A 12,033-nucleotide genomic window follows, 5' to 3' on the forward strand; every position below is an offset into this window, starting at 1 on the left:
TTCAAAAGGTGTGTAGTGTGTGTGTGTAGCAAAATGTGGCTTTTTAGCCAAAATTTACTTCAATTAGCTCTTTCTCGCTCGAATCATGCCATCTCACTTTGCCGTCTAATCGTGTGTGCGTTAGTGTTTGAAGATCGAATGTTGTGTTGGTAACCTATCTACACTATCACCTATCATTGATTAAACCCATAGAACCAGAATTGTTACAGTGACAAATAAACAATTTATTACTAACTAGCTTCCGCCCGCGACTCCGTCCGCGCGGATGTCGGTCTTCGCGTGGATGGTTTATTTCTCCATTTTGAGTAACTCTGACAATAACATCTTATAAATATCTATTGGACTCAAATACGGCTAGGCCTATAATAATACCCAACGTGTGTTCGCGGTTCTACAGAACAACGTCTATGGATAAAACTGAAAAATTAAGATTATTTTTTTTCTTCGTATTTTTTCAGGATAAAAAGTATCCTATTTTACGCCCAGGATAATAAGGTATAATTATACCAAGTTTCATCGAAATAAAACCGTTAGTTTTCACGTGATGTCTTCACATACAGACAGACAGACAGACAGACAGACAAAAATTTTTTTAATCACATATTTGGGTTTGGTATCGATTTATTTATTTTTTCAATATTTTTAATGTACAGAATTGACCCTTCTACAGATTTATTATATGTATAGATATTAAACGTCAACCCTACTTTTGTATAGTATAATATATGAAGCAAATAATATATTACTAGTATTAAACATTAAAAGTTAAAACCCACCTCCATCAGCCAATTTATGAACGTCCAGCTCTTTAAAGCTCCCGTTCATAGCGATAAAGTAACTAGTTGGTCCAGATCTGGTCACTTGCACTTTATACTTGAGTCCGCTGTGTATTAACTCAACTTCGACTGAATTGGAAAGCTGGCTCGAGCTTTGGATCTGTCCCCTGGAAAGATGGTAAGAAATTAATTATTTTTATAAAGTAATATATACAATATACATCCATACTTAATATAATATTAAAAATTTATATAGATAAGGAAAATTTGTATGTCAGGAAAATGTTTATAAGCCAGGAAAATTTCTATACGCCAGGGAAATTTTCTGGAAAATTTTTATACGTCGAGAAAATTTCTATAAGCCAGGAAAATTTCTATACGTCATGAAAATTTCTATAAGTCAGGAAAATTTCTATGCGTCAGGAAAATTTATATAGATAAGGAAAATTTGTATAAGTCAGAAAAATGTTTATAAGCCAGGAAAATTTCTATACGCCAGGAAAATTTTCTGGAAAATTTTTATACGTCGGGAAAATTTCTATAAGCCAGGAAAATTTCTATACGTCATGAAAATTTCTATACGTCAGGAAAATTTATATAGATAAGGAAAATTTGTATAAGTCAGGAAAATGTTTATAAGCCAGGAAAATTTCTATACGCCAGGAAAATTTGCTGAAAAATTTCCATAAGAAAGGGAAATTTCTATGAACAAGGAAAATTTCCATACGTGAGGAAAATTGCTATAAGCCAGGAAAATTTATATCCGTCAGGAAAAATTATATACGTCAGGAAAATTTCTATGCCTTGAGAAAATTTCTATGCGTCTGGAAAATTTCTATACGCCAGGAAAAATCCATAAGTCGGGAAAATTTATACATATAAGAAAGGAAAATTTCCATAAGTCCGGAAAATTTCTATACGTCAGGAAAAATTATATAAGCCAGGAAAATTTTTATACGTCGGGAAAATTTCTATAAGCCAGCAAAATTTCTATAAGCCAGGAAAATTTCTATACGTCAGGAAAATTTGTATAAGTCAGGAAAAATTATATACGCCAGGAAAATTTCTTTACGTCAGGAAAAATTCTATAAGCCGTGAAAATTTCGATAAGACAGGAGAATTTCTATACGTCAGGAAAATTTTTCTTTGTGGGGAAAATGTCGTCAAGTCAATAAAAAATAATATTAAAGATAAATTATGATTAAATACGTATTTAAGGCGATAGAAACGATTCAACTATTTTATATTTAAACATGGTATGCATAATAAATAGCTTTATATTTCGTGTTTCTCAGAAATAATTCAGAAGAGAACTTAATACAACGGTTCCGTGAGATGGGAGAGGATACGGAAGATTGCTCTAAACCGTTGTTAGGCGATTGTGAAGGTAATATTATTATTTATTTTATTAAGTACTAGCGGTCCGCCCCGGCTTCGCCCGTGGTACATATTTCGTAATAAAAAGTAGCCTATGTCCTTTCTCGGGTATAAAAATATCTCCATACCAAATTTCAAGCAAATTAGTTCAGTAGTTTAGGCGTGATTGAGTAACAGACATACAGACAGAGTTACTTTCGCATTTATAATATTAGTATGGATTTAATTTGATAGATAAAATTAAAAAAATATAATCAGAGAGATAATGTAAAAAGCAGTTTTAATCCTACTAATATTATAAATGCGAAAGTTTGTGAGGATGTGTGTGTGTGTGTGTGTGTGTTTGTTACTCTTTCACGCAAATACAACTGAACCGATGACAGTGAAATTTAGCACACATATAGAAGGTAACTTGGATTAAGATTTTATCCCGGAAATCCCACGGGAACGGGAACTTTGCGGGTTTTTCTTTGAAAACGCGGGCGAGGCCGCAAATTATTGTACCAATTTAAATGTGAAACCGAACAATCAATAATAATAATATCTTACCTTTCTAAAAAATCTAAACTCCGATTCTTGTCGTATATTAAAATTAACTCAAAAACTTTTTTATTCATGTAAAATTTTATAAGCATTTATTAACATAAATGGTAAAAAACTTACTTTTCCAAAGCGCTCTTAAACTCCTGGAAGTGCGTTGTTATAATGCTGTCTGCGATGAGAATCGAACCGCACAACACGCCTAGCATTATATCTGGTTTCTCTGATTGTACCTATGAAAAAACAATGAAATATAGACCTTAATGGGTATTGAATAAGGCACAAATTTGAAAATCATTATGAGAATTGAAAAACAAGGAAATATAGGTTTTAATAACTGTAGAATAGGGTATAAATTGGTTTGAAAGTCAACAGTTGCAGAGTATAAAAAATTATGAAATATAAGCTTTAATAACTGTGGAATAAGGTATAAATTGTGATATTACCTATTTGATAAGAACTTTAATAACAAAATAGTTACATTCAAACTGATTAGTGATTTTTTATCTACAAACTATCTACTACTACAAAAAGTTATACATAGTTCTTCATTACTGTATTTTTATTTAAGTGCCAAATACAGGTGTGTCCATGAATCCTCCATTGTGATAAATTAGATGACTAGAACATTATAATATATTACAATATAGTTTAATCAACTTGTGATAACTCATGATAGCAAGATAAGAAAACCTAAATCAAATCAAACACAAAATCAAATCAAATAGGTACAAATCGAATCAAATCAAATAGGTACAAATCAAATCAAATACAAGTCAAATTCAAATCAAACGCACCCGTTCAGCGATCAACGCGTCCAACCACGAGGTATCTATATTATTGTCTTGGAACGACGGTGTCTCAAGTAATGTGATGAGATACTCCACTGTAGTGCGGAAATCACCGCGAATGCTGAGCTCTTTTAGAGCTATCACTAAATTCCTGTAAATGGGGGAAATATTTATAATGCTACTTGCTATAACAAAACATTAAAATTATCAAATATTTTCAATTATTTTAAAATGGAAGTCGCATCGCTAAGTTTGTATAAAAAGATAATTATATTTTGCTTTAAAATGCAAAAATTAATTTAACTAGGGATGTAACGATACATGATTTTGCCGATACGATACCGATACCGATATTTGTAGTAATGTATCGGCGATACCGATATCGATGGCTTGGTAGAAAAATAAATAGTGAATTATGCATAAAAAGTTACCAGCATTTAACAGAGACTCAACTGTTAATCGTATTCTTTTAAATAAAAATGCCAAATCAAAAAACAACAAAACCATTTATTTTAGTATTATTATTTTACAAAGTCAGTTAAACTTTAAGTAATACACATACAATCAGTACCTAATAAAAGTTTACTATTGGTAGTTTTTTCAGAAAACAAAGTGCGCACGCGTGGGCCCGGGCGGCCTCCCGCATCGTTCATTGGGCGCGGTTTTTTGAATTGTTTGATATCGGTATCGGTTGTTTTATTATCGGCGATACCGATATATCGGCTTGCCGATTAATCGGCCGATATATCGGTATCGGTATCGTTACATCCCTAAATTTAACATCGTTCAATTGATTTTAATCACTACACAGTATAAAACAAAGTCGCTTTCTCTGTACCTGTCTCTATGTACACTTAAATTTTTAAAACTACCCAACAGATTTTTTTAATAAACAGAGTGATTCAAGAGGAAGGTTTTAGTATAATTATAATTTAAATGGTTTAAGTGAAAGCGGGCGAAGCCGCGGGCAGAAAGCTAATTATAAAACATAGTTTATCTCACTCTCTAACCCATACCCTACAGTTTTGATAAGCACAAATTAATAATTAGAACATAGTTTATCTCACTCTCTAGCCTGTACCCTAAAATTTTTTAAAGACAAATAAAACATAGCATAGCTCACTCTCTAGCCTGTTCCCTGGTCTCCCCCCATGAGAAGCAGTGCCCAAACTGTGAATCCGCGAACTCATGTAGACCACCAGACGCGGCCACACTGAAGTAGCCCCAAACGTTTTTGGACGAACGGAAGTTTAGTTCTTGCACCGTCCCGGAGGAGGGTTTGAAACCTGCGTGATGAAATAAATAGTAAGAAAAAAAAATTGGTTGTTTGTAAAGTAGGTTTACGATCGAGGTGTTTACGTGATAACGTCTTATTGGTGGCAGCGCTCGAGATGAGACGGGAGATCGGTCCGTCTCTCTCTCGTTATACCTGCGATCGCGCTCGTGAGGTTTTGGTGTGACACAAGTTTCTGAACATGTCACCCGACTAAAACGATTTTAAAAACGTTATCACGTCAAAAGACGTGTGTCACTCGGGGACTGCCGCGGTAAAGCTATTGCATGCTATGCCTTCAAGCCACACCTCCGCGCCCGTCCCCGTGGGGAACGTGAGGTTTTTTCGTTACGGAATTTCTCGATTCGGTCCCCGCGCTCAAGGCCCGCGATAGAAGCTATGCAATAGCTTAATAAAAAAAAATATCATATAGTGTTAAATGTATAATACTAGCTGTGCCCCGCGGTTTCACCCGCATCGCTCCGCTCCTGTTGGTCTTAGCGTGATAATATATAGCCTATAGCCCTATAGCCTTCCTCGATAAATGGACCTATCTAACACCGGATTCAAATCGGACCAGTAGTTCCCGAGATTAGCGCATTCAAACAAACAAACTCTTCAACTTTATAATATTAGTATAGAATATAGATTTATTTATTTGAATTAAAACATATAAAGTCATTTAACAGGTAACATTTGACACTTAATAAAAATTCAACAACGTAACCTTGTAACGGCGGCCGTAAATTAATATATTTTTTATTTTTGTTAGATCTGCACAATTTCGTAACTTTTTCAATAATGACTAGATGTTTATTGTAATAAAGACCGATACGAGTAATTTCAACTATAATAGTATTTCATTTGTATTAAAGGTATTAAATGATTGATGATGGAGAAAATTTATGTGGGCAAAAATATCTCGTGCCCCTAACAAGTATTTTTCCACACTTGGCTCCATATAAAACATTGTCAAATTATACCAATCTTTCGATTATTCCGAAGTTTTTCTGTCATCGTATGCCGTTTCCAACTATTTTTCCAACTTGCCTACACATCTAGGGGCAATTTTAGGGGCACATACCTTCATCCGGGTTCTCCGAAGTGATTCTCGAGTTCTTTGCGCCGGTTCGTCGAAGTCCAATAGAGCAATCGTATATTATGTGATTATGTTAGGAGCAGTAATATCTTCTGCCCCTATATCTTTGTTCTTATAAGCCACAGTTTTACCAAAAAATTATACTAACCTTTCGATTATTCCGAGTGTTTCTGTCATCTTATGCCGTTTTCAACTGTTTTTTCACCTTACACATACATATCTAGGGGCAGAATATTGGGGCACTTTCTAGGGGCAAAATTTAGGGGCACATACCTTCATCCGGGTTCTCCGAAGTGATTCTAGCCGCTATAACATGCCCCCAGGGGGAAGGTCTTTGTGCCGGTTCGTCGAAGTCCAATGGAGAACTGCCCCATGGGGATTCCCCGTAGAGCAAACGAATGTCTTTGATGTGGTATAGGGGCAGACCCATTGCAATCTGGAAATATATAAAATATATTATTTACCAGCATTTATCTTTCATTATTTTTGAATTGAACCTTCTTTAGGTGAGATTAAAATTTCAAGGTCGAGTCATGGCAATAGCGTCACGTCATGCAGTTTGGCGACGATTTCGGTATCTTTGAATCTTGCCAAAGAAGTTTCACTTCTGACACGTGTGCTCGGCACACGCCCTTTTTTAATTTTCATTTGTTATTTTGCCGATGTGCAAATAAATAACTTGTTACATTTTACAATTCTGAATCTGAATATTTTGACCATCGTCCACCACCATCTTTAAAAAGTATTTAATTTGTAATTGATTTTTAACGCTGTAAAGCATTTGAATCTTTAAAAATCACTCTTTCCCCCAAAACTCACCTGTAACTGCGCAGCCGGGAGATTAACATCAGCCACCATCTCCGTGCAAGGATGTTCGACCTGCAGTCTCGGGTTCAATTCCAGGAAGTAGTATTGTCCAGTGGCCGGGTCGTAGAGATACTCTACCGTGCCGGCACTCACATAGCCGACCATTTTAGCTAGACGTACGGCCGCCTGGAAGTATTTATTTTATTATTAGTAACAAAAAAGAAAAAAGACTGATTTGATTAAGGTAAAACGAAAAAACACTGTTTTACCCACCTTCTCCAAAAAATACAACTACTTTAATTCCAAAAAAAACACAGCCCCGCTCAAATTAATAATTTAAAGCGACAGTCCCTATTAATAGCCCCTTTAAACACATCTTAACAAATTTAAAACTACTGCTATTTCAAAAAAAATTATCCCCGCTCAAAAATAATGTAACCCTCCTTAAAACTTAAAAGGAGAATGGGCATTTTACTATGGAAGTTGGGCCTGAATCCTTGAGTTAAACCAATACACATGAGATATTGTTTTTATAATAGATCATAAGACATACATAACGGGAAAAATATATATAAAAAAATAATCAACCGGGTTTTTGTACAGTCACATCAAGTTTTATTTCTTTGTGTATAATATTTTTTGCAATAAATAACTGTTATAAGACAATGACAATATCTTTATGTTACTCCAATTCACTTTCACTTACAAATACGTACTAATCTTAAGCCTTAATAACCGAAATACACTAATATTATGTTTTGTAACAGGAACCTACCTATACCGTGTTTATTATAATTCAACGTAGTTAGACGTTTTTTGTGGTTAAACTCAGTCTCTCCAGTGACATGTAGATTCATATTTACTTCACTCGAATTAAAAACACCGTTATTGTGCGCAAAATAATAGCCAAATAAATAAAACTTTTTGCCTTGACTGTACAAGAACCCGGTTGATTTATTTTTTTATTTTATTTTTTTCGTAAGGTATGTGTAATGATCTATCACAAAAACAATATTTCGTGTGTATTGGTCTTAGCCCAAGTTTCAGGCCCAATTTGCCCATTCTCCTTTCACCCATTCTTCTAAAAAAACATAGCTCTCCTAAAAAAATATATTTTTACACAAAAAAATCATACATTTATCACAAACAAATTACCTTTTCCATCTCAATAAAAACGTCCGGTTTCGCTATAGCAGCGGGCGCTTCTTCTATGATTTTTTGGTGACGACGTTGGATTGAACAATCGCGGCCAAATAGGGATATTGCGTTACCTGTAATAAATATTTTTAATGGTTGAGTAAAAATGAGGGAAAAAATTAAGAATAACACACATAATGTAGGTTTTTAATGGTGGACAAATTTAGACTCTGTTAGGAAGTTTTGAGTTTTTCAAATGTAAAACAATTTTAGATATTGACAGACGTTTAAAACATATGCTATAAACTATATTTTTAGTAGTCCGAACCTATGGTAGTACAATAATTGTAGCGGAATAAATAATATCAATATAAATTCAAACGAACATGTTCTTGATAACAAAATGTTAAAAAAAGTCACTTTTAAATAAAAAGAAACAAATTACCATATTGATCAGCTAGAAGTTGCACTTCCAAATGCCTTGCGGATTTTGCGAGCTTCATCACGAATATAGGCGAACCGGGCACTTCGGCTTGTACCTAAAATAATACATAAAAATATTTATTTATTTATGAAATAATAAGTTATCATAAATATGATCAATAGAATGAATCTATTCCCAGATTAAACGTGAAAAAAAGTTACGCAAGAAAATCTAAACAAGGCAATAAATTGATTTAACCCATTGACCACCGAGCGGCCCGATCGGGCCACGACACAATAGATTTTCTATTGTGTCTGTGATTCCGGGGCCTGATGGATTAAATTCAAAATTATCTTCAAGCAATATTCATATTACACAAATCTATAAAATAACAGAACCAAAACTTCAATCTCCACGCATCAGTTAAACATTACACGACAAACGCCATTAACATAAGTAATGAAGAACACAGTCACAGGGTTCACACTTGGGTCCATCCAAGTGTGAACCATGTGACACCCCAGTAACATTTTGTACTAAAAACATATAAAAAAGGCAACTAACCTGTCGGAACATGTTGTTGAAATCGTCTGGGTTTTCCACTTTACGGATACCTTTACCACCGCCACCTTCAGACGCCTTAATCATTACTGGAAACCCTATAAAAATAAACTCGATTATACAAATTGCTTCTATAATAATTTAGTGAAAGGACTATGCAAAAAATCGTCCCATATTATCAACAGATGCCAAACATATCTCATTAAATACATCTCGACATTATGATTATTTTTTACTATGGCGACATCACTGTAGGATATGGGGTTATCGTGCAATAAAAAAAAATATGATAAACTTATACAGTTTTAAAAAAATCGTCCCATATCATCAACAGATGCCAAACATATCTCATTAAATACATCTCGACATTATGATTATTTTTTACTATGGCGACATCACTGTAGGATATGGGGTTATCGTGCAATAAAAAAAAAATATGTTATACTTATACAGTTTTATTAAGTATTAAGAACTGAATTAAAAATGTACTATTTAACTAAAAACTGGCAGACGTGCTATTGAACAGTGGTATTGCACATGCCTAACAGGGGCGCGTACGGTTGGAAGTTGTGCCCATATAATATCAATTATATGGTATATGGGCAAAGGTCGACATATCAACATAATATAACGTTATTTTTGTCTGGATAATAGTTCTGTTGTTATTAAGTGTCTACTTGCACAATTGTTTTTGTGTTATTAATACTTAAAATGTCTAGTTGAACAATTGCTTTTTGTAATTATCGTCTAAAATGTAATTTTTTATTTTAAAATAAAAATACTTTATTTTTGTCAAAAGTCTTTTTAAAAAAAAAACCCCGTCGAATTCCGAACTAAAAATTGGCACTGACTTTTCATGGGACGTAATAATGATATTGAAACTTGTCCCATGTCTGTTGATGGGATGGGACACTGCCCATACATTTTTTTGCATGGTCCTTTCATTTTATAAATCTAATTAATAAATCTAGGTGTTTTAATAATTTTAAAAGGTAAATTTAACGAGAATAATCTAATTATTATACCATTAAAAAACATCAATTTGAAACTACTATTAAATTAAACAAACAAAATGCAAAAAATGTTGTGTGGTTTTATGAAACCACGGTAAAAGTGAAACTGTTCGAACGGTTCCGAACACTGCTTTGTGTAGCGCATGTCGCGTGACGGTCGGCTGCCGAGTAGGTATACCTACTCGGCAGCCGCGATACACGCGACATGCGCTACACAGACCAAAAAGTTTGAGACGATGTAATAAAAGTTTCACTTTAATAAAAGTAGTTTCTTCTAATATTTAGTTTATTAGCATTCAAATCATTAGAGAAAAAATAAATAACGAAAATATAAGTTTATTTATTTTTCTTTTTGTACTACTTTGTAAGTAACATAGAAATCGAAAACATGACCCAAAAATCTTAAATCATGTTTTAATACCGTCAAAAACAGTCAAAATACATAAAAAACATATATTTCTTACCAATTTTTGTAGCAGCCTGCAATCCCTGCTCTGGAGACGATACGCAACCTCTTGAAAACAGTTCGGATGAAATCTTTATTTTCTTGCTGTTGTATTCTGCTTTTAGATCTGAAATAATTGATAGGAAAAGTTAACGATATGAAATTACTATATTTTTTTTTAATTTTCGGTGTTAAAACTTACACAATAGAATTAAAGACATAACATATAGGTGCACAACTATTTTTTCTTTGTTGATTTTCACCATTCACATTTATTTTACAATATTAAGCAATTACAAATACACAAATTTACCTACATAAAGAATTTTAGATTTTTTGTTGCTTTTAACTACTAAATATGCGATATTTCGTCAAAATTAACAAGAGTATCGAAAAAATTTCATTCAAATAGTACTAACCATGTAATATTTCACCAAAAATGTCGCTATTTTGACAAAATTAACAAAAAAAAATCGTAAAAATCACAACATTTAGTACTAACCGCTTCCACTCCACGGCAAAGTCGGTATATCAGCAGTTTGAGCCACTATAGACGAGGCTATCTTATCCCCCAGGGCCCACATGGCCTTTTCCGGGGGCCCTATGAACACAACGCCGGCCCTGTGCAATAGTTCTGGCAGTTTTGGGTTCTCAGACGCGTGGCCCCAACCTGCCCAGACCGCCTGAAATTGTAAAAAGTAGAAAAAAAAAATTTTTTTTCAATTTTTTTGCAAAAAATATAACCCTGCTTAATGAAAACAGTCAGATGGAGAAATATCTAAAGTTAAAAAAGAAAAAAAGAGAGCAAAATCTAATAAATCGTTGAAAAAACGCATCATATTGATGTAGAGAGTTAGGTATTTAGAAATCTCGAATATGTCTCTCTTGATTTTATTTATGCTTGGATGTTATAGATTTACCACAAAATTAGTATATGTTTTTATATCTTTAAAAAACTCTAAAATTTTTGTTTTATGCTCTTATCAAGAAATCTTTTAACATATAAATAATAAAATCAATACAAATAAATATATTAAATCTCACCTGCACTTGCGTGCGCGTAGCAATATCGACAATCAGCTCCACATTAGCGTAATTATTATTATTCGAACCGCCCGGCACGGGTACGTAGTGGTCAGCCATTTTTATATATTCCGCATTTGCTTTTAGATCTTCTGGTGTCACCTGAAATGGGGAAAAAGATTCTTATATAGTTTTTATATGTGGACTTGTTTTAGAAGTATTTTTAATGTATTGTGGAGAATAAATTCTTTATCCCAAATTTTTATATGTAGGCTTCATTTAGAAGTGATTTCGAAAGTATTGTTTTGGATAAATTTGTGATCCCACTTCTGGTACATGATTTATGTAATAATTTAAAATCAACTAGAAGAAAGTATATTTTATGTAAAAAAAAACAGCGAATTTAATACAATACTAAAAATGATTTATCTATAACTAGCTTACCACCCGCGGCTTCGCCCGCTTTGTCTAAAACCTAATAAATTATATACTAAAACTTTCCTCTTGAATCACTCTATTTATTAAAAAAAACGGCATCAAAATCCGTTGCGTAGTTTTAAAGACTTAAGCATACGAAGGGACATAGGGACAGAGAAAGCGACTTTGTTTTATACTATGTAGTGATGATGAAGTAAAGAATAACTAACCATAACAACAAACCGCACAGCCCGCTCGTTCTTGAACATCTCGTAGGACCATCGTCGTATAGACCTCATACATTTTACAGCGCCTATACCGTTATTCGCGATCAACACCTGTAAAAGATT

The 12,033-nt window shown here is 33.5% G+C and overlaps 1 protein-coding gene across 3 annotated transcripts in view; it reads right to left on the reverse strand.

Moving 5' to 3' along the window:
* Window positions 1-12,033, reverse strand: part of ACC (acetyl-CoA carboxylase) — a 78,681-nt gene that overhangs the window by 36,482 nt on the left and 30,166 nt on the right. For all 3 annotated transcript variants that reach the window (XM_089713299.1, XM_089713300.1, XM_089713301.1), the window contains 13 exons: window positions 11,914-12,021; window positions 11,288-11,428; window positions 10,746-10,926; window positions 10,263-10,370; window positions 8,789-8,883; window positions 8,246-8,339; window positions 7,819-7,934; window positions 6,676-6,849; window positions 6,130-6,292; window positions 4,608-4,770; window positions 3,491-3,635; window positions 2,817-2,926; window positions 777-943 (listed from right to left, as the gene is read on the reverse strand). In XM_089713299.1, coding sequence (XP_089569425.1) covers window positions 777-943; window positions 2,817-2,926; window positions 3,491-3,635; window positions 4,608-4,770; window positions 6,130-6,292; window positions 6,676-6,849; window positions 7,819-7,934; window positions 8,246-8,339; window positions 8,789-8,883; window positions 10,263-10,370; window positions 10,746-10,926; window positions 11,288-11,428; window positions 11,914-12,021 — 1,765 coding nt within the window. The remainder of the gene's footprint in view (window positions 1-776; window positions 944-2,816; window positions 2,927-3,490; window positions 3,636-4,607; window positions 4,771-6,129; window positions 6,293-6,675; window positions 6,850-7,818; window positions 7,935-8,245; window positions 8,340-8,788; window positions 8,884-10,262; window positions 10,371-10,745; window positions 10,927-11,287; window positions 11,429-11,913; window positions 12,022-12,033) is intronic.

Source organism: Colias philodice, chromosome 30 (assembly GCF_061535455.1).
Source record: "Colias philodice isolate Cphi_HAF_F1 chromosome 30, ilColPhil1 Martin Lab GWU primary, whole genome shotgun sequence".
Taxonomy (NCBI): domain Eukaryota; kingdom Metazoa; phylum Arthropoda; class Insecta; order Lepidoptera; family Pieridae; genus Colias; species Colias philodice.